The sequence below is a fragment of the Geotrypetes seraphini genome, chromosome 9 (genome assembly GCF_902459505.1).
Source record: "Geotrypetes seraphini chromosome 9, aGeoSer1.1, whole genome shotgun sequence".
NCBI classification, from domain to species: Eukaryota; Metazoa; Chordata; class Amphibia; order Gymnophiona; family Dermophiidae; genus Geotrypetes; species Geotrypetes seraphini.
In genome coordinates this window covers 21204090-21226161 of record NC_047092.1, presented here as the reverse complement: position 1 = coordinate 21226161, position 22072 = coordinate 21204090, and the positions used below count along the sequence as shown (strand labels likewise).

General features: G+C 41.1%; 1 protein-coding gene across 13 annotated transcripts in view; it reads right to left on the bottom strand.

Moving 5' to 3' along the window:
• Positions 1-22072, bottom strand: part of PPP6R2 (protein phosphatase 6 regulatory subunit 2) — a 182375-nt gene that overhangs the window by 101500 nt on the left and 58803 nt on the right. For all 13 annotated transcript variants that reach the window (XR_004540605.1, XM_033957996.1, XM_033957995.1 and 10 more), the window contains exons 7-10: positions 19243-19308; positions 12900-13012; positions 5187-5300; positions 2651-2777 (exon numbers count right to left, since the gene is read on the bottom strand). Coding sequence is in view for 12 of the 13 variants with exons in the window: in XM_033957996.1 (XP_033813887.1) it covers positions 2651-2777; positions 5187-5300; positions 12900-13012; positions 19243-19308 (420 nt within the window). In the remaining variant the exon portion in view is untranslated. The remainder of the gene's footprint in view (positions 1-2650; positions 2778-5186; positions 5301-12899; positions 13013-19242; positions 19309-22072) is intronic.

Genomic DNA, 22072 nt, shown 5'->3' with positions numbered 1-22072 from the left:
ATTTACTAAGCTAAAGTAGAGGTTTCTCCCAAAGCCCAGAGTGCTAAATGCTCCGACGTTCACACAATTCCTATGAGCATCGGAGCATTTAGCACGCGGGCTGTGGTAGACACCATGTGCTTGTACGTAGTGCGCGTGTTGTTGGAGTGGCGGCTAGCTTGACTGGGAAGTTGAGAGGTCCTGGGCATGCTTCTGGAGGATGGCAGCCGGCTTGAATTGGAAGCCGGGAGGCGCTGGTGGATGGCAGAGGCATCGGCTGAAGCGGGAGGGCAGCCGCACGGGGACCCCGAGGGAAGAAAGCCACCACGCTGCAAGGGCTGCAGCACCCACAGGCAGGTACCCACCCCTGGGCCAACATAGCAAACCTTGGTTGTGGAACAAATTGTTTGAATTTACATTGTGGCCTATGGGGAACTTTGCTTTGATATACGAGTGCTTTGGCTTACGAGCATGCTTCTGGAACAAATTATGCTTGTAAACCAAGGTACCACTGTACTAGTCTAATAGAAAGTTCTGTCACAGATGTAGAATTTATTCCTGAACCACTTAAAAATGCTTCGAATCAGGAACATACCTGAATAACAAGTTAAAACAGCCAGGGCCCCAGTTTCTCCCAAATTTCTGCAGAAGCAATCAGAGGAAATGACCCTAAACAGCCACATTTGCAGTCGGAAGTGCCTAGGAGCTTTCCCCCTTCTCCTGCCACTGATGTTAACTTTGCCCCTTCTTCAGTTGACACAACTTAAGTCATTGCTGCCACTTCCTTTACTCCTACCCACACCCACTACTGGAGGAAAAGTCCATAGTCTATTATTGAGAAAGACATGGGGGAAGCCACTGCTTGACAAGTCAAAACTCCACCCCGCTCAATGAGAAGAGGAAATCAAAGAAATTTTTGGTGTTTCTCTTTAACACTTGCTGGGATCCATCATCTTCCAATTTTTCAGAAGACAAACCAGCCTCAATTGATAGTTCAATCATTTATTTATCCTTAATGCAGAATAACTGATTGAACTATCAGTTGATTATCCTAGTGACCTGGATTTGCTACCATGAGAATGGACTACTGGGCTTGATGGACTGTTTGTCTGGCCCAGCAAGGCTATTCTTATGTTCTTATGATATGATTTAGGCGACCCCCTGCCTCCTTCCCTTGACATGAGTCCAGCTACTAAATTCTCTCTCCCTTCCTCCCTCTGTCACTAAAGTGACTTGGACTGCTGTAGCTGCCTCTCCCTCTGCATTGCCTACTGACATAATTCAGACCACCCCTTGTCTCTCTCCTCTGCCCACTGCTAATAAGCAACCATTTGGACTGAAACTTTCTCTTTCCGCTTGTATGCTGCTGACAGCAATCCTGTTATTTATCCCTTCTCCTATGTCCCAATTACACACTAAGACAATCCTTATCATTTCTATATGGTTCAAAGTAATGAGAACCATATGGTGCCAACAAGAGAACACCTGATGGTCACTAAGGAAGGATGAAAAGTCCTGCAGAAAAGGTCAAAGGACAGGGGACAAGGAGAAAACTGAAAGGCAAAAAAATGAATAAAAGGAGAGGATAGGAAACTGGAAAGGAGTGAGGGAAAACACGGAGAAAAAACTACAGGAAGAAATATTAACAGGGCAAATGAGAAAATGCACCTTTCTTGAAAGGAGTGAAGCAGCTAGAAGAATAGGAGAAAAGAAGGAAAAAGAAGGAGAGAAAAATGTAGAAAAATAGAACTCTTCATTTACAGATTACTACTAGTAATTATTTCTATTGTGCTACCAGACGCATGCAGCGATGTACAGGCACAAAGAGTAAAAAAACAGTCCCTGCACAAAAGAGCTTACAATCTAAACAGGCAAGACAGACAAACAGGATGGCATGGATACAGTTAAGGTGAACAGTTAATCAGCTAGCTGGGTTGGAGGGCAGAGGGGAGTACAGGACAATCAAGTTATGGTGACATCACTGATGAGGTTGGCTCTTATCGGTGAAATGAGGCATTATGACATCACAATCTCAGCTCTGCTTCCCAAAGACTGAAACTCTTCACACTACTACTACTACTACTACTACTACTACTACTACTACTACTATGAATTATTTTGCTGCGCTGTACAGAGTCACAAATAGTAAGAAAACAGTCCCTGCTTGAAAGAGCTTACAATCTAAACAGCCAAGACAGACAAACAGGATGTCATGGATACATTTAAGAGGAACAGTTAATCTGCTGGCTGGGTTGGAGGGCAGAGGAATAGGGTTAAGGATTGAAAGCTATATCAAAAAGGTGGGTTTTTAGTCTACTTTTAAACAAGGGAAGGGGCTTGATGGACAAACTCAGGTAATTTATTCCAGGCATAGGGGGGGCAGGTAGATGAAAGGAACAAAATCTGGAATTGGCAGTGGAGGAGAAGAGTAACGTTATCTGAGGAATGGAGTTCTCAGATTAGAAAACTTTTGTAAAGGAAAATATTTTTGTGCATTGTAAATAATGTCACAGAACTGTCAAAAATCTAGAAAACTATGCTGCAGAATTTTCTACGCCTTAGTACACAGGAAACAGAAATGTGCCTGCATGCACGTATGTAGAGAGATAGATCTTGATTAATTCTTCCAAAAAAAAGAATGTCAGCAGCATGTAAGCTCAGAAGGGCTTACCTGGGGAGGGTGTAGCAGGAGCTCATGGAAGTCCTTCAGCCTTGGTTCAATCCCCTGTAAGATGCTTCTACTGACAGTGTAAGACTTTTCAAATCCCTGAGCAAATGTGTCCAGCAATGTCTCCACTCTACATATGGGAGAAACACCAAGATTTTTATGTAGGGGAAGGATGAGAACAATTTTAGCTTATCCTTTTGATTCCCTTTAACATACTACATGGTGCACACTCAGTTGCAAACATTAACTTTCTGCAAGTTCCTGTACTAACCTGCTAGAGCCATTTTCTATAGTTAACTGGCTTCATAGTCTTGCAACTGAAAAACACTATGAAAACACCCTACTAAACAATCCTGTACATAGTATATATACATGCCCAAAGGTTTCTTTTTCACTGTACTTTTCATTCCTCTTTTGAAAGGGTGAGAGTCAGTGGGTTCAGAATGGGATAGAGGGCAAGGTTGTAAACAACACTTCCACATTCGATCAGGGAAGGGTTTATGGACCTATCCCTGGGAGAAGAGATGGTCCAGTTATGGCTGTAACCCAGGACCTATGGAGTCAAGCTTGCACAAGAATCAAAAATCCAAGTCAGTTGTATCGGTTTAACTAGTACCATCTGCTGGAGGGAGATAAATACTGTCTGGCTCTGGGCTATACCTTCTTTTATATTACATTACATTATATTAGTGATTTCTATTCCGCCTTTACCTTGCGGTTCAAGGCGGATTACATAAGAATTGTTATGATATTAAGAAGTACATATTGTTATGATATTAAGAAGTACTTAAGGAATAGTTTTATACTGGCGAGTTCACTGGAAATTGCTTTTTTCTCCATCAGAGGATATAACCACTGATTTGGACTGGTCTAACAGGTCAGTAAGGAAAGTTGTTTTATAAAAGATACATGTGCATGAAAAATTATCCCTTCTCTCTCTTATGAGCACAGTGTCATGCCCGTCTCTTGCTGCCAAGCTGCATGGGCTGATTGAAGAATGAAATCAGAAGATGGGGTGGCAAACTGAAAAGAAAGGAAGGGGAAGAGTGTTCCCTTAGATACTACCTGCTCATCCATAGAACTGTCCCTTCATATCCACCAGAAACAATTCCCTACATCCCGGGTCTGCCAGCCAGATGCCTCCCTAGATACCCTTGGTGTGAATCTGACAACCCACTCCTTGCTCCCCGGCACATGCATCCATCCCACTTCAAACACTCCTGCTGCATCACTGCTCAACACCCCATTTCCATGTACCACAGCCCTGATATACTCAACATACACAAAACACTACTCCTTCATTCACCCAAGCCAGAAACCCTGCCTATATAAAACACTACTTGTCCCAGGTACCCCCTACATAACCTACACAGATCCCTTTGCCCTACTCACCATATCCCTATCCTGCGCCCTCTTTTGCCCCCAACACCTATTCCATTGCACCCCTCAATCTCCACATATACCATACTCTGAGAGAGAACCCCTAGCTCCCATGGTCTAGTGCTAGAGGGGGCCATGTTAAATTATTTGATGGGGGCCCATTCAATCCTAGCTGTGCCACTGGCAGTAAAAAAAAAAAAAAAGTATCAGGGCACTAAAGCTCAGTAAAAGGAATTCTATAACCGAGTATGTGGAGTTATATGCATGTAAGTTTACCATGCACTATTCAATAATAGCATGTGTAAGCGCTGTATCATGTAACTGCAAGGCGGCATACACATGGGAAGTGTATGGGTGGGGCTGCCACCTACACAGGCAGCTTATAGAATACTGAGCATTCTTTTTATTTAAGGTGCTGAGCACTCTTTTTACTAATTGGTGAAAGTTTAAGAAGATAAATAATAATTTAAAATAATCTGCTGAGAATTCTAAGAGTCCTGGATCAGTACATTTCATCTCAAAATCAAGATTCTGCAAAAGCCTATTAATGATTATCCTATATAATAATACCCTTAGCGCGCATGCGCACTTCAATCTTCATGGCTCCTTGCATCCGTTGCTCCTTGGTCGGCAGAGAAATGTTGGAGCATTCAGCGCATGTGCGTTTGGCGTGTACGCATGTTGGGAGCTATGAGGCGGATTATTTTCCTGTGTGCCGGTTGCCCTTTCCAACACAATGCGTTGGGAGCTACGAGGCAGTTTACTTTCCTGTATGTCGGTTGCCCTTTCCAACACAACGCATGATTAAAAAAAAAAAAAGATAGGTGGGAAAGTGGGCAATGACATTGACAGACTGACAGAAATAGAGATACACACACTGAAAGACAGGTAGGTGGGAGTGAAAGACATCCACAGAACAGGGGGCCAGGGAGAGGGATAGAAAGAGAAAAAAAAACAGACAGCGGCCAAGGAGAGAGAGACAGAAATAACGAAAGACAAACAGACAGCAGCCAAGGAGAGACAGAAAGAAAGACAGACAGAAAGCGGCCAAGGAGAGAGAGAGAGAGAGAGAAAGAAAGACAGACAGACACACATATCTATTCTAGCACCTAATGTAATTTTTTGTTATATGAACTGCAAGGAAATTGGATTATCTTACCCTGACCTCCTGGTCTCCAACAAGGTTAGCAAAATCTGGGTTCCGTTCACCATGCAATTTTCTGTCCTGTCTCCATCAAACATATTCTTCAGCAGCTGCTCCACACACTCCTGCCTGGGAATGCATGACATCAAGCATGGTAATTATTATAATGTAGAGTCAATGAACAAAAGGAAAGATGCTGCTAAACAGCCACTTGCACTGAGAATGTATCAGATAAAGTTCTCGCTTTACATACCAAAAGGACAAACATTTTAATAGAGTCCTAGGGTTTAGTTGAAAATTTACTAACTACCGAAGTAATAAAGGTTATCATTATTGCTTCTGAAATGCATGCAGGGATTTCATTTCATTTTGACATCCCCATGTCTTATTTCGTCCTTCTTTTCCCCGTATACTTTTGCATCTGCAAAAGAAAATCTGGGTCAGGCAGTTTTTTTTTATTTTTGAAAAGAGAGATTCTGTGGCGAGTTTGCCTTTTAAATTCTGCTTGCAGGCCCATGTATACTTTGCCTGCAAAATCTGCCCATCTGTACATCAAGTACAGCTATACAACTGATTACACGAAACTGGAAAAATTGGGATCGCCTCAACTTTACATTTTAGTGGGCAAGTTTATGTCTAATATATAAATATGAGAAAATGAATGCTGCCATATAAGGGAATAATGAAAATTTTAAATTAATTTGGGCCCATTGACGTCCTTTGTAGAATCTCTATAGTTATGGTTTGTCATAAGATAATATGCACATCCGGGATGGGGGGGGGAGGGATGGGAGGTAAATAAGAATGGAAAATGGTTGGAAAAGTTTTGGTGGGTGAGGGGAGGGTATTAATAAGTATGAATTTTTGAGAATTTTAAGTAATGTCTATATTTTTTTTTTTTCTATGTGCATGCACTGCTTTCTTTTTATTAATAAATATTTTTTATTCTTTTTTTAAATTCTTACATCAAGTGAAATACATGTAATACATTCAATTATGAAAAAACACTTGAAATTATTATTAAATGTTCTTACAATGTGAATTAAATAAACCCTTTATCAGAATTTTATATCATATTAATATTACAATAGTTTTCCCTCCCTACCCCTTCTATATGTTCTATACATGTGTTATTATATCTGATCAGTAGAATAATTTGTCAATGGTCCCCATATTTTATTAAATTTTTTAATATAACCTTGTTGTAATGCCAATACTTTTTCCATTTTATATATATGACAAATTGAATTCCACCAAAAAGTGTAATTCAATTTAGTGTAATCCTTCCAGTTCTGAGTAATTTGCTGTATGGCGACCCCTGTTAAAATTAATAAAAGTTTATTATTATTAGCTGAAATCGGACTTTGTGTTCTCATTGCTGTTCCAAATAATATTGTATCATATGATAGTCCAACATGATTTTCTAATAAATTATTAATTTGGGGCCAAATTAATTTCCAAAAGGAATTAATGCAGGGACAAAAGAATAGTAAATGGTCCAATGTCCCCACTTCTATCCTACAATGCCAGCATCTATTAGATCTATTACTATCTAATTTTTGTAATCTCGTAGGGGTCCATAAAACTCTATGTAATAAAAACAACCATGTTTGACTCATAGATGCTGATCTTGTAGTATGTATTCTCCAGGACCAAAATTTTTGCCATTGAGATGGAAAAATTATCTGTCCTATCTCAATACTCCAAATGTCTATATTATAAAATGATTAATTTACTCTGTATTGCACTTATTATATATGTTTTAAAAAATATTACATATGTTAGGGTGGGAGGGAAGGGGTTAAATCTTATGTATTACTGTTAAATATGAAAGAAATTCAAGTGATTTACTTAATTTCAATTGTCAATTTATTGATACACTTGTTGTAAGATGTAAAAATGAATAAAGATTATGGAAAAAAAAAAAATCTGCCATTTGCTGAAAATTGTCTTCTCTGTAAGACATCGAGTATTAGTCCTCGGAAAGACAAAGTGATTCAGGGCCCATTATCTGGCATCATTAATTGTTCCATATTCCCCATCAAGAGTTCTTCGATCTTTACGGGACAATAGATTAGTAATCCCATATCCCTCAAAAACAAATGGGAGAGAACTAGAAATTCAGCATTCTTTGCAATAGCTCCATCCTTATAGAACTCTTTACCATCTAGTTTACATCTGGAATCATCGTATTCTCGCTTTCAAACTCTTTTGAAAACTCATCTCTTTGAACTTGACTTTTATAACTAGTAGAGAACACATTTTGCAGAGATAGACCATGAATGGTTTTATGTGTTCTGTATGAAAGTAGTGTACTATCCTATTTTAATGGTGGTCCTTTTTTATTTGATATACAGTGGACCCTTGGTTTGCGTGCATAACGCGTTCCAGAAGCATGCTCGTAAACCAAAGTGCTCGTATATCAAAGCGAGTTTCCCCATAGGAAGTACGGGAAACTCGCTTGATTGGTTACCCGCCCAAACCCCAATCTGGCACCGGAATACAGCACCAACCCATTGGACGTGCCGGTGCTTGAAGATCCTGCCTTTTGCCACTGGGCTGGGCCTTGAACATCTGCGCATGCTCAAGGCCTTCTGGCCCTCACTCTCTCTGAGATTCTCGGGGAGAGCGGGAGCCAGAAGGCCTTGAGCAAGCGCAGATGCTCAAGGCCCAGCCCAGCGGCAGGATCTGCAGGCACGTCCTGTGGGTTGGCGCTGCGTGCCGGTGCCAGATCGGGGATCCGGCATGCTATGCAAGTTCTTGCAGTGGGGGGGAGGGGGCCTTCCAAACTGAGTCAACGCTCGGTTTGCGAGGCACAATTTGCTTGAGTGTTTTGCTCATCTTGCAAAACACTCGCAAACCGAGGTTTGGCTGTATTTTATTGTAAACCGCCTTGACTTGTGCTACAACTGAGGCAGTATATCAAGTTTAATAAATGATATGATTTACCTGAAAGCTTGCTTCCCGGAATACTGCACTCTAGAGAATGACACGGTGACAAAATTAATCACCGTTCCCGTCCCCGCGGATAACCGCGTGAAATAATCCCATGTCATTTTCTAGTGTCTATTTCAACCTCAGTCCTTCTACACCAGCATTCTTCAATGCAAAGCTTGTGGGTCAGTGGTTGTGGCCATTCATACTCTGATTCTTCCCTCTCTCCTTAAAGAATGACATGAAGATGGTTTCCCGCGGGGACGGGAACGGTGATGAATTTTATCACCGTGTCATTCTCTACTGCACTCTTCTACTAGACCCTCCCCCCCCAGAACAACTCTTTCATCTCCAAGCCAAGGTGTCAAGAGGAGTGGAGAACCAAGAAGTCAAGGTTCAAGTATCACGGCCACCTCATGTGGTTGAAAGGAATTAAAGGAGTTAAGATCTTCGGTCAATCTTTGGCTTTTAAACTTTCTCAGCTATGGAATGAACTCCTCTTAATTCTGAGGAGCCCCAGTTCTTTCCAATCTTTCCGTAAATTTCTAAAAACGTTTTCTATTTGCCAAACATTTTGAAAACTAATTTCTTTTGAAACCTTTGTTTTTACTTTCCTTAGTTTTTATTTAATTGTTGTAAACTTTCTTTAGTTTTTATTTAATTGCTGTAAACCGAGTCGAGCTTCCTTAGGTTGATGACCCGGTATATAAAGTTAAGCTTTAATTCAGTTTAGTAAAACCATGTTGCCTCGGAACTTGTAACCCATTAGATTCTAGGAAATTCTTAATCCTTTCCTTCAGCAATGCTTCCATTATTTTTCCAGTAACTGAAGTGAGGCTTACCAGCCTATAGCTTCCTGCTTCATCTCTGTGACTACTTTTTGTGAAGAGGGGCCACATCCACTCTTCTTCAATCCCTTGGAACCACTGCTATCTCCAAGGATTTACAGAACAAATCTTTTAAGAGGACCCGCCAGAACCTCTCTGAGTTCCCTCGGTATCCTGGGATGGATCCTGTCTGGTCCCAATGCAGCAGTATAATTCAAGTCTCGCAGAAGCAGCTCCTCCTTCGCCTTGTTGCTCAGCAGAGGAAGACCTATCCAATTTGCTCCAAAGCCACCTATCATTCATTGTTCGCACATAACTAACATTTTGTATTTACTGTGGAATAGTGACATTAACTACCAGTCACTACTGAACATTGAACAATACATTATAAATCATTAGGCCAACAAGCCTATTTTCAGCTGTAAGTAAATACAGCATGCATTTTAACTTCTTTCCATGCTCACAATTCAGAGTTTAGATGAAAAAATTAATATAAATTCTGTACTTACATTTTGTGTATTAATGTTAAAAATCATTGAGGGACTTCTAAATGTTCACCAAAAGGCTTATAATTTGGCACAATTAACAGTGGCCAGACATAGAATAAAAAAATAGACTTGGAGGTCATGTCCCATGAACCTGAATTTTTTAGACCACCTTAAAGTATACTTTCTAAATTAAGGAATCATCTTATAAATCAAGTAAGCCCATTTTAAAAATATTCATTAAAAATTAGTTGCAGCACATTGACGTAGTATTTTGAACAGTTGGCTGTGTATTTTACCTTCTGTGTTAAGATTATTATATCATGGGAACTCTACAGTTCTCTCTGTCTAGACCCACAACCATGAACCAACCATGAATACATCCCAATAACTAAATGGACTAATGATCTACCTACCACTTACAGACTAATGAAACTCCCCAAGAATATTGCTGTACCTACCCCTAAAGCTACTGCAGTGATACCTTCAATAACTTTGGACAATGTAACCTCCACAGTAACCTTGTAACTAACCACAATAGCTACATACACTGTAACCTCCTGGGTATTGCAACCCAGCCTCTTACATTCTAATCCGACCATGAACTGAATAGGTAAAGGCGGAATAGAAAACCTGATTAACAAAACATAACATATAACATAACATTTTGGGAAAGTCACTTAGGGCTAGATTCACTAAGCCCACTTAGTGACCCCTTTGTGACCAGATTTTCCTCCGACCTGATTCACTAACCTCATGGCCAATTATCTTCTGATCAGATACGATCCACGCATGCAAATGAGGGGAAACGGCAAGCAAAGTAGGAAGGACGCAATTCACTAAACAAATGCGGGCACACCGACTGGGCTAGCCGAACCAAAAACAAGCGACTGTTGAGGACCAGTTGCTTGTGTAAAAACCCATGGTCTCGGCCCCGAGCTCCTGCTTCTCTGCCCCGACTCTCTTGCCCTTCCCCGCAGTGCAAGCCCATGGTTTTAATCCACGGGTTTAAAGCGGGTTAAAACCAAAGTTAAAAGTAAAAAGGGCTCGCGAAAAGTAACGGTTTTTTAAAAAAGGTTTTTTGTCCAGCTCTGCCAGGCACGGAGGGTCTGCGCCTGCGTCGGGATCACTGGAGAGCAATCTGTGCAGTCGGCTGGGGGCGTGATTCCGATCGTCCTCATTTGCATGAGGACACGTTGTGAATCAGCCCCCCAGACCCAGATCGGGTCGGCAGGCCGTTTTGTGAATCTGGCCCTTAATCGTTGCCTTGGGTACAAACTTAAGATTGTAAGCCTTCCATGGACAGAGAAATTACCTACAATCCCTTAATGTAATTTGCCTTGAACCATTATTGAAAAGGCATGAGCTAAGATTCATATGTGAAACTGCCTTCAACATCCCCAAGACAGCTTCAAAAGTGCAAATATGTGTCTGCTCAGCACAAGTTGCTACCTCTGTAATACAGTGGTACCTAGGATTACGAGCATAATCCGTTCCAGGAGCATGCTTGTAATCCAAAATGCTCGTTTATTTATGAATGATTGTTGTACACTTGTTGTAATTTTTGAAAATTAATAAATATTTTTTAAAAAAACAAACAAAATTCCCCATTGGGGATAATGGAAACTCGGATGATTCTTTCTAGAACCCGGGGTCTATACCTGTCGGGTGCCGGGTGCTGCAACACTGTCTCCTCTGTTGGTCATCTGAAGAAGAACCCCACAGTGCCGCTTCGGGGGGGGGGGAGGGATGCCAGCCACCGGAGAACCTCACAGTGCCGCTTCGGGGGGGAGATGCCAGCTGCTGGAGAAACCCACAGTGTCGCTTCTGGGGGGGGGGGGGGGGGAAGCCAGCCACTGGAGAACCTCGCAGTGCCTCCAGAGGGATGCTTCCTCCATCCGCCAGCCAGCCCTCCATGTCGGATGCCCCTCGCATGCTGGAGAGCCCCCACCCGAGCGCCGCCCCACCTGCACGCCGCGTATGACACGCACAACGCCGATGATTGACGCTGTGCGCGTCACACGCAACGCGCAGGCAGGACAGCATCCGGCCACACAGGCCCAGACAGAGGTCCTCCAACCTGCGGAAGGCACCTGATGTAGAAGGCTGGCCGGAAGGCAGAAGAGGAATCCCCCGAAGCGGCGCTTCCTGGACTGTAAGTGCTCGTTCATTGGGGCAGTGCTCGGTTTGCGAGTCAAAAGTTTGCTGAGTGTTTTGCTCGTCTTGCAAAACACTCGCAAACCGGGTTACTCGCAAACCGAGGTACCACTGTACTTAAAAGTTTGTCATTCTTCCCCTGCTGATCTTTCTGTCTTGTCTTCCTTTCTCAAATAGTTACTTTTCCTGCATACAAACTTAAGCATCTCATCCTTTTCTCTTCCCCGCCAACAAATTCTCAGCATAGACACTTAGGGGCTGATTCTGTATAGGACGCTGGACTCAGCAGACGCCTAAGAAGCAGCTGAGAATTGCACACCGACATCTTATACAGAATCATGTCTGCCCTAACAGACAGACGCCTAACCCCCCGATTATCTAACCGGCACCCAAGTCACTAGCGCCGGTTAGAGAACTGCAAATGCCTGTTCGAGGGATGCCTTGCCATCAGTTGATCACGGCAAGGGAATCCTCAATCAGCTGAGCAGTGACACTCCCCTCCCCCGAAGCAGCCTGGCAGGAGGAATGCCCACTCCCTCCTATTGAAACCTCCGCCACTCCCCTCCCCCGGTTGAAGACTGGCAGGAGAGACGTCCACTCCCTCCTGCCACTGAACCCCTCCCCAAAGCAGCCTGGTAGTAGGGATGCCCACTGCTGCTTTAGCTCGCCTAAGGCCACTTCTGGGCGGAAAAACCATGCCCAAACCCAGCCTCGGGTGAGCTTAAGTGTCCCTAAGCGTCTCCCTAGATCCATGACAAATGCCTACATTATAGGCATCTTGCCTCGAAAGGGGGGGGGGGGGTTCTTTAAAAACATGCATCCTGATTGGCTGCCAGACAGCGGTAGGATGTCTACCGCTGCCTACAATTGGGACGCCCATTTATAGAATCAGCCTTCTAGAGTCCCCAAGGCTGCAATTTGAAGTATTTATGTGTAGCCATGGGTCCATGCCCCAAGCTAATCTAGGTTGTTTTTGCCCACTTTGGTATTCAATCTAGCTTGTATCATTCATGTGTTCAATGTACTCCTCATCCATTATGGATAATCATTCTGTCCGGTGTTATTGCTTCAATCCTGTACTCAATTGTCTTTTATTGAGCTGGATAACCTGTTTTATTTTTTGGTTCATTGGATTCACATCCTGAATAAAAATGAAACCCCCAAAAGGTTATAAAATACAATTTTTTTTTTCTTTTATGTAATCAGCCTTTCCTTAACCTTGTAATATATCAAATGAACAAAGAAAATAAATAAAAAGTGACATATCAGAAGGCTACCACTGCTTCTTCTCCCCCTGCCAAAGATTTGCTGTTACGAATACTTACGATTCCAGTGTTGTAAGGAGAGGGTCAGGCTCGGGTATCTCTTGCAGCTGGTTACTCTGGTCACGACTCACCCTGATAACATCACACAAAGTCTGGGAAGCATTGGACTGCCTCTGTTAAATAAAAAGAACAAATAAGACTGATTCATTAATTAAGAGGAATTAACAATTTATATCCCCATAAGAACAGCCATACACATTCAGACTGATGTATACCGCTTCCAACAGTGGACAGTCCAAATCACAAGTATCTGGCAGAATCCCAAAGAGTAGCGAGATTCCATGATACTGATCTTGGGAATTAGTAGTGGATTTCCCTGCGTATAATTTAAAAGCCGTTTATGAACTTTTCCTTCAGGAATTTGTTCTAACTGCTGTTACTACATCCTCCAGCAACGAGTTCCAAAGCATAAGTATTCATTGTGTAAAAAAATATATTTTCTCCTATTTGTCTTAAAAGTATTACCATGTAAATTCATGAAATGTCCCCTAATCTTTGTTTACTCTTTAAAAATGTTCAATTAATTTAGGTCCACTGGTTCTTTTCTGCTCAGGATTTTGTAAACCTCTATCATATTCCCCCCCCTCAACTCCATTTTACCCCTCCCCCCTTCTACAAAGCCACTAGCGGCTGCCACGCAGTAACGGCCCCGAAGCCCATCCCCTTAATCATTTTGGTTGCCCTTCTTTGAAGCTTGGCTAATTCTGCTATATCCTTTTGGAGATATAGCGACTAGAATTAATAATAATAATAATTTATTTTCTTGTATACCACCCCACCAACACTTCTAGGCGGTTCACAACAGAACAACTGAGACATTTCAGTTTAAAAATACAATTTCAAAAACACACTACTACAATAAATGCAATATCAGTTAAATACAACATCAGTTAAAGAGTATAATTAAATTACATAGCCTAATAAAACACCATCATAAATATATAATTAAGAATCAACATTCTTGTTTATCAAATAGGTAAGTTTTCAGTAATTTCCTAAATGTAAGATAAGAATAGGCTTGGGCAATCAATGGGCTCATCCAGGAATTCATCTTCCCCGCCTGATATTCCAATTACACACAAAAGCTCTGGATGCCATCCAAGCTCCATAAGAAAGTTCAGATTGTAACTTGAGCAAAGATGACCAGCTTAACCCCTGCTCAACCGCCACCTGGAATTAACCAGGCCAGGAGCTATCAGACAAGCACCAAGGAAGAGCTACAAGATCCATCCACCATCCGCTTGGAGACAGAAAAATACTGACCATTCCAGGCTGCAGAATACCCTGAAAAGGCAAAGCTCTTGGGACTATTCTCTGTCTCCATCCACTGGTAGATGGACATAACCTATTTGTTCTGGACTGGTCTGGCATAGATGTGATGGAAGGTGAGGTATAGAGAATAGAGAGGCATTATAATATTTTGTCTTTTTTCCATCCATTTTTCAAAATTACTGTTCTTTTTGACTGCCGCCACACACTAAGCAAAATATCTCTCTTTTTTTACATTTGCATTTGCTAAACATATACAGTGGTACCTCGGTTTACAAGTGCACCAGTTTGCGAGTGTTTTGCAAGATGAGCAAAGCATTCACAAAATTGGCGCCTTGGAAACTGAGCGTGCCTCGATTTACGAGCGCCCCCCCCCCCCCACAATCCGGCACCCTCCCCCCCCATGATCCAGCACCCCCCGCTCGCGTTGCACCCACCCCCCACCCCCCGCCGCGATCCGGCACGCCCCAGGCACCCACCCAATCACATTCCTTACCCCCATTTGGCACCGGCACCAACGCACAGGACATGCCGGTGCCCGAAAATCTGCCTTCTTCTTTGCGCTTGGCCTTGAGCATGGAGAGAATGGGAACCCGAAGGACTTGAGCATGCGCAGATGCTCAAGGCCCAGCGCGAAGAAGAAGGCAGATCTTCGGGCACCGGCATGTCCTGTGCGTTGGTGTCGGTGCCAAATGGGGGTAAGGAATGTGATCGGGTGGGTGAGAACGAATCAAGCGAGTTTCCCTTAGTTCCTATGGGGAAACTCGCTTTGATATACGAGTATTTTGGTTTACGAGCATGCTTCTGGAACGAATTATGCTCGTAAACCAAGGTTCCACTGTACAAGCAAAGACTTGAAAGGAAAAACACATTATACAATTAAAGAACAAAAAAAATGAAGAACCCTTTATTCATAATACATCAATAATCTGTAATAATAAGAAGAATAACTTTATTCTTGTATACCGCCATACCACAAAGTTCTAGGTGGTTCACAAAAAAGAGAACTGATCAGTGAAGATACAAGTATTAGAGAAATACAGGCAATGGAAAACAAAAATACTCTCAGTGCACCAAAGAAAAAGGAGAGAGTCAAAGTAATTAACTATGAAAAGCTACCTCTTTCAACTTGTCTGCTTCTCCCCCTCCTCCCTACCCAGCGTGGCTGCTTTTCTTTACCGGTAGCCACCTGGCCTGGCATCCAGTCTTTGGGCTGGGGGGAGGGAAGAATAGCAGCCACGTTGGGTTGGGGAGAAGCAGGCAAGCAAAACAAGAGGTCAAAGGCCCCAATTTTTTTTAAGTTAAAAAAAAAAGCAGCTCTGCAAGGTAAAAAAAAGGCCTCCTTTAATTAAGGGGGAAAAAAACCTCTAGGACCCACTTTCTCTCCTCCTTCAGCTTGTCTGCTTCTCCTTCTCCTCCCAACCTAAAGTAGCTGCTCTTCTTCACCAGTAGCTCAGTTCTATCAAAGCCCACTACAAGAAAAAAAGAATCCCCTCTTTTCCCTGAGCCAGCACCAGAGCCGCAATCAGCTGAGCGGGCACAGAAGAGTTGGGGTGGGGTTTAAAAAAAAAAAAAGAATAAAAGGAGTCTTACTGTGAGAACTCTTGATGAGAACCACGATCTTCGGTCTATGATAATCTCCACCTCTGGCTGGTCACCTCACCTCCAGCTCCGACCTGCTCCTAATCGCCACTGCCACAACATCCAAAACCCACAAAATGGTGCTCATTGCCAGGATTTTTGAATGTGTCTGGCAGTGGCAATTGGACCCTCTTCTCCTACGTCGGCACTTGGGAGGACAAGGCCAATCGGACAGCCTTCCTCACTGTGATGCTGCACTGGAGGGAAGAGTTGAGGGGAGAGAACAAGGGCCAATCAAGCATCCACCTTCTTCTGATGCTGCACTCTGAGGAGGATGAGTCAAGGGGAGGAGGAGAACAAGGCCAATGACAGTGAAGGTAGGAGAGCTTGCTCGGGTAAGGACTCAGTTGCGGTAAATGGCATTTTTTTTTCACCATGGGAAGAAAGTTTTTTAATTGCTGGCTTGGGGTAGTAAAAAGTGCTTCCGCAGTAATTCTACCAGATTTTTCCCACTGAGATACCCTTGCTAATAGTATTTGTTCATTATTCTGTGTCCAAATACTTGATTTTTACTCTTGAACATTTGAAGATCTTCTTAGATTCTAAGAATGCCCCTATATTAGTTTCATCTATCTAAATATTTTGGATTGCCATAATTTATAGGGAGGATTCTGTTAATCCTTTCCTCTAATTTTCTTGTGAATATCTCCCATAATTTTGAATCTCCTCCCCATCTCTTCTAAGATAATTAGTAACATAAATAAGCCTAAAAAATTATTTCCTTTTTTTCTATTTTCCTTTATTACTTGGCTATTTAGGCTATACTTTCCCTTTTTATATTGTTATATACTTTGAGTTCATATGATATATCTGAATTTCAGAATTATTAAAAAAATACTTTCTATCATCTTGCATGTCACTGACATTAGGTTATCGGTCTAATTTCACAGATTACCCCTGGAACCCTTTTTAAACATTGATATTACATTGGCCACCCTCCAATCTTCAGGCACTAAGGACAATTTTAATTACAGGTTTTAGGTTCTAATAATAGATCAGCAATGTCATGTTTCAGCTCTTGGGCAAGTCACTTAATTCTCCACTGCCTCAAGTACAAACTTAGAATGTAAGCTCTCTAGGAACCAGAACATTTGTATGATAACCTGAATGTAAACTCACCTTCAGCTAGGGTTACCATTTTACGGGCTGCAAAAATCTGAACACAAAGCTTCGCCCTATTCTGCCTCCGATCCCGTCCTGTTCCACCCCAGTCCCATTCCCACAAACCTCCTCTCTTGTTCTCCGACAAGCTCCAGCCGCTTCTGGAGGGCCTGGAGTATGTATCGATGTGTGCGACATCATCTGTGTATGCTCAGATGCCCTCCAGACAAGTGCTGGATTTTGGAAAGTCCATCCAGAAACCTGGACAGTCCTCTAAAAAGAGGACATGTCTGTTTTCCCAGATGTCTGGTAACCCTACCTTTAGCTAGTACTAGAAAGATGTGAGCTTAATCTAAATAAAAATTACCCCCACTCCCCTCCCCAAAAACACACACCCCCAATTCCATGATTTTCTCTGGGTGCACATTGCAACAATGCAGTTTTCAGCCCTCTCCCCATCACTGCACCTCCCCTGACAATATTAATAGCGATTCCTGCTCTACCTCCCAACATACGAGCACCCTTCAACCTTCCCCTAGGTTCTACCAAATGTCTCTACTTGCTCATGCCCCTTCCAGTACAAGGTACAAAATAGTGGCAGGTGACCTCCAATTGTAACCTTGTGGTACTGACGTTGGTGTCAAACCTGCCAAATAAGGGTGGAATTGTTTCTGAGCATGCCTTTTCAAGAAATCTATTCAGGATCAACAAAAAAGTTCATATAGTTAACTCATCCCTTGGTTGCTCCAAAAAGAAATGTAGCTGGTTTAAGGAATAATACAAAGGCATCAATTGGAAAGAGGAAAAAAAAAAATCAGAGAGAGAATCAGCCTTATTACACAACTGGATGAGCCCCCTTTGGGACTCTTGCTCAATCTCTATTTTCTTCCACACTATATTAAGAGGGTTTAAAAGGAAACTGCATTTATTTCTCGTAATAAGAAACAGGATGGGGATATTGCTGTTTAATTTCTTTCTAGTGAAATCATCATATGTGTATCTCTTAAATAAATCAGTGAGGGAAATATATAGTAAAAGAACTTGGACAAAGTAGTTTTCATGTTGTCAAACAGAAGTATGCTAACACTTGTTTGATGTAAGTAAGTAGATAATCAAGTTTATCACTTCTTATTTTGGTGCTGGTATGGCAAGGCAAAGCCAGAAGATATATATTTAATATTTCAGGCATAGGAAGATTTCACTAAGAACAGATCACTGCGCTCCACCACTGGGGTACAGGGTCCCAGTTTGTATTAAATTAACATAATATAAGAACTTTCATTAATAGGACATTCTTATCTCAATCCCAATTTTACAATCTAATTTATGAGAAAGAATTGGGGAGTTGAGAAAGCATGATGAATGCAAAAATTGGTGATTTAGTTTTCCTTTTTTTTAAATTTAAAATCTTTTCACTAGGTACTTAAGTCCTATAGATATACCTATCTTGAAAATTTAGTTTAGTATAACTTAAATGGTTCAGAAACATAGGCATAGACAAAACAAATTTATATGCATCTTTCTTTTTTAAGGGAAAAAAGATTTTAAAAGGGAACATAGAATAGTACTCTGCATATCACATCAATAGTACTGTGCTACTTTCAAATATACAATGCTGGTGTATCAATTTGTCATCACAAGTGGCTCTGGGACATACACTTCTCCCTCCAAATCCACAGTTTCAGCATCCGTGGATTCAGTTATTCGCAATTTTTTTTAAGGGGGGGCCCGAGTTTAATTTTTTGGGCTATTTTTAAGCCTTACCTGGTGGTTTAGCGGGCTTTTGGGGCAAGAGCGATCTTCCTACGCTCCTGCCCCGTGCAGATCACTCATAGAAAATGGCTGCGGGGAGTTCCCATTGTAGTCTCAAGAGACTACGTGAACTCATGGCAGCCATTTGCTACCAGGTAAGGTCCGGGATGGTTTGTTTGAGTGAGAGCTTGTCTTTAAAGCAAGAAAGGAAGGCGGGAGCGAGGCGGGGGTGGGTCAGAGCCGGCCAAGAAGTTATTTGTGGTTTTTCATACTTCGTGGTTCAGCTCTGCACCTAACCCCTGTGGATACGGAGGGAGAAGTGTACTTCTTTAATATGAGGGCCAAATATGCAAAGCTATGAATTAAGGCAAAGAAAAATACAATGTTGTTGCACAAAGTTCAACTCTAGGGCATGAATGCTAAGAAGCGCTCTGGAACAAATGTCTACGTTGATTGAGATTTCCTTGAAAAACAAGAGCATGCAAGACTTTTTACTGGATGCTAAAAAGAAAGCAAATCTTATTACTTTTACAGAGTTTCTGTATTTAAAGGCTTTTTTGTATAAATAGGCGATACTTACATCTTCATCTTGGCTAGAATGGATCAATTCAATAAGCCTTTGAATAAGTCTCTCTTCATTAAGCCACTGAAAGGAGAGGAAAAAGCTTAATTTCACCAGCTGAATAGTAAAAAAAGACAGTTCCTTCCCCATACCTTGTTCTCTAAAGGCAGCACTCTATTCTGTTCGCACTAATGGATCTTATGCCTAGATTGAATTTTGGTTACAAACAACTTGTAATGAAAGCTTTATCACCATTAAGTACTGGTTTCGTTTTTGAGAGTGGTATGAAGCAAGGGAAATGAAATCCAAAATTGGAAATGTGAGAACATTATACGTATAACTAACAGAATACTGCATTTAAAACAGCAATTACATGAAAGCATTTAATCTCTCTCCAAAAATAATCGTATCTATTAGATTAGAATCATATCAATAAGATTAATTTCTTTCTAACAAACAAATACTTACAAGGTACAAGAAAAAACATACACACATACAAGTAGGGTTATTTTTCAAACATACACACCTATATGTCAAAAATTTTCCTTATAGGGTAAAGTCAAGGACAACCCCTGTATTGCTGCAAAGCCAAACCTAGAGGTCTACATGCTGCTGAGCGAATACACAGAATAAACTCTGTGGCTGCAGTTCTCTGATCAAAAATATAACCTTGATACTGCCCTAACGTTACAGCTCCAGGTTCAAGCTGGCCAGGACATAGTTGAACTACAATCTGCTATCACATTACATTTTCTGCCAAGCCATGTGGGATTAGGCTGGTGAGCAGAAAGATGCCCTGGCTCTGAAAGGTTAGATTTAGCAGGATCTGGCTGATGTGGTTGAATTTCTCCTCCCCCTCAAAGTACACGGGTTGGGAATTGAGATTTTTCCTGTCCACTAAGCCAGTGAAATTTTCTTATGGATTCAATTGAGGACTAGTGCAATCCAGAGGTTATGACAGATAATAAATACCTTGGCTTCCTTTTGTTTTCAGACTTTGCCACACTATGAAATGGGGTAAAAATAAGGAAAGACCATTTGGCCTTTATCTACTATCAAAGTTTCCGCGTTTAAGTGTTTGACTTTCATAAGCACATTAAAAATCCCCAAAATACATCAAATTCCCTCTAGATCTACACTCTTGGTTTCACTCCCAAAAGAAAGTATAAAATTTGTTTGTTTGTTTTTTTATATAAGAAAGATTTCCTTTTTTGTGGCAAAAATTCCTAGATATGGCTTGATTCACACAGCTTAGAAGGAAATTGTTTCTGCAACTAAATTCTAAGGTTTTACGATTGGGGGAAGGAGGTAACCCTTTTTTTGTTTGTTTGTTTTAAATAAGGTTCCCATGTAAGTGTTTGGTTTCTTGGCAGGGGAAACAGGTTATTTTCTTTGACCCCTCTAATTTGGAAAGCTTTGTGGTAAATAAGGTTACTCCAGAATTTGATTTGAAATAAGAGGGGTTATATAGAGATTCTGTAATTAATGAATACACTAATAAAGATTTAATACATAATCTTATGTTTACATTTCCTTCTTTCTCATTATCAAAGCTACGTCACCTAATTGCCATGTATTATGTGATTTGAAGTTTAGATATCGATGTGGTGTAATTTATTTGATTCTATGTGATAATAATAATAACTTTATTTTTATATACCACAATACCACAAACAGTTCAGAGCGGTTTACAGAGGAAAAGACTGTATACAGACAGCAACATTACAAAAAATATTTGAAATTACATTCGTTTTCTTTTTTTTTTTTTTTTTCAATTCTTTATTCATTTTTCATCTTACTTCAAGTACACAATATTACAACAATTGAATCATACACATCACTTGAAATGCTTTCAATTGTCATCTTAAATATATAAAATTATCTCCCTCCCCCACCCACCCTTTTCACAAATATTGTAATCAAAAAATATCATACATGTGTTATATTCATAGAATTAATTAAACCTATATTATAACTATATACCATCCCCTTTCCCATAATTATAATTATACTTTCAGTGTAAAAAGGCATCTAATCATTACAATAAGTTATCAATGGCCCCCAAATCTTTTTAAAATTATTATAGTTCCCTTTTGGTATAGCAATTGTTCTTTCCATTTTGTATATATGGCACAATGAATTCCACCAGAAGGTGTAATTAAGTCTGGTGTAATTCTTCCAATTTCTGGTGATATGTTGAATGGCGACTCCTGTCATTTGTATGTTAAGATTAATGACATTTATCTGGAGGTATTTTAAAGATACATCAAGGCAGGAATGGGGTCAGCGAAATTTATCAAAAAGAGATAGGTTTTACTTGACTTCCTGAAAGTTTGTTAGGAAACTGTATTTGAAATAAAGTTGATTTGAAATAAAGTGATGGAATTAATGAATTTAAAATTTAAAAAAAATATCCCCAAAATACTATCACTCTTGGGCCTCCTTTTACGAAACTGTGATAGCAGTTTCTAGTGCGGTGAGCCGCGCTGAATGGCCTGCACTGCTCCCAACGCTCATTGAGTTTCTATGAGCGTCAGGAGCAGCGCGGGTCATTCAGCACGGCTCCCCGCGCTAGAAACTACTATCGCAGTTTCGTAAAAGAGGGGGTTGGTGTGGGTACCAAGCATTCAATTTCTCTGGCACAAACTCAGCAAAAGAATGCATTGTGCATACAACTACCAGCTGGAAATAAAAGTCCCTGGAAGGCAGCTATTCCAGTTCTATGGCATGTGTAGAAAAGGGGCAAATCTAATTCATCACCAACTGCCCTAGTACTATAACACAGAAAGGGAGTCCGCTGTTAATTCCCAATTGTAATAAAACTAAATTTATATGAATTTGTGTCTAC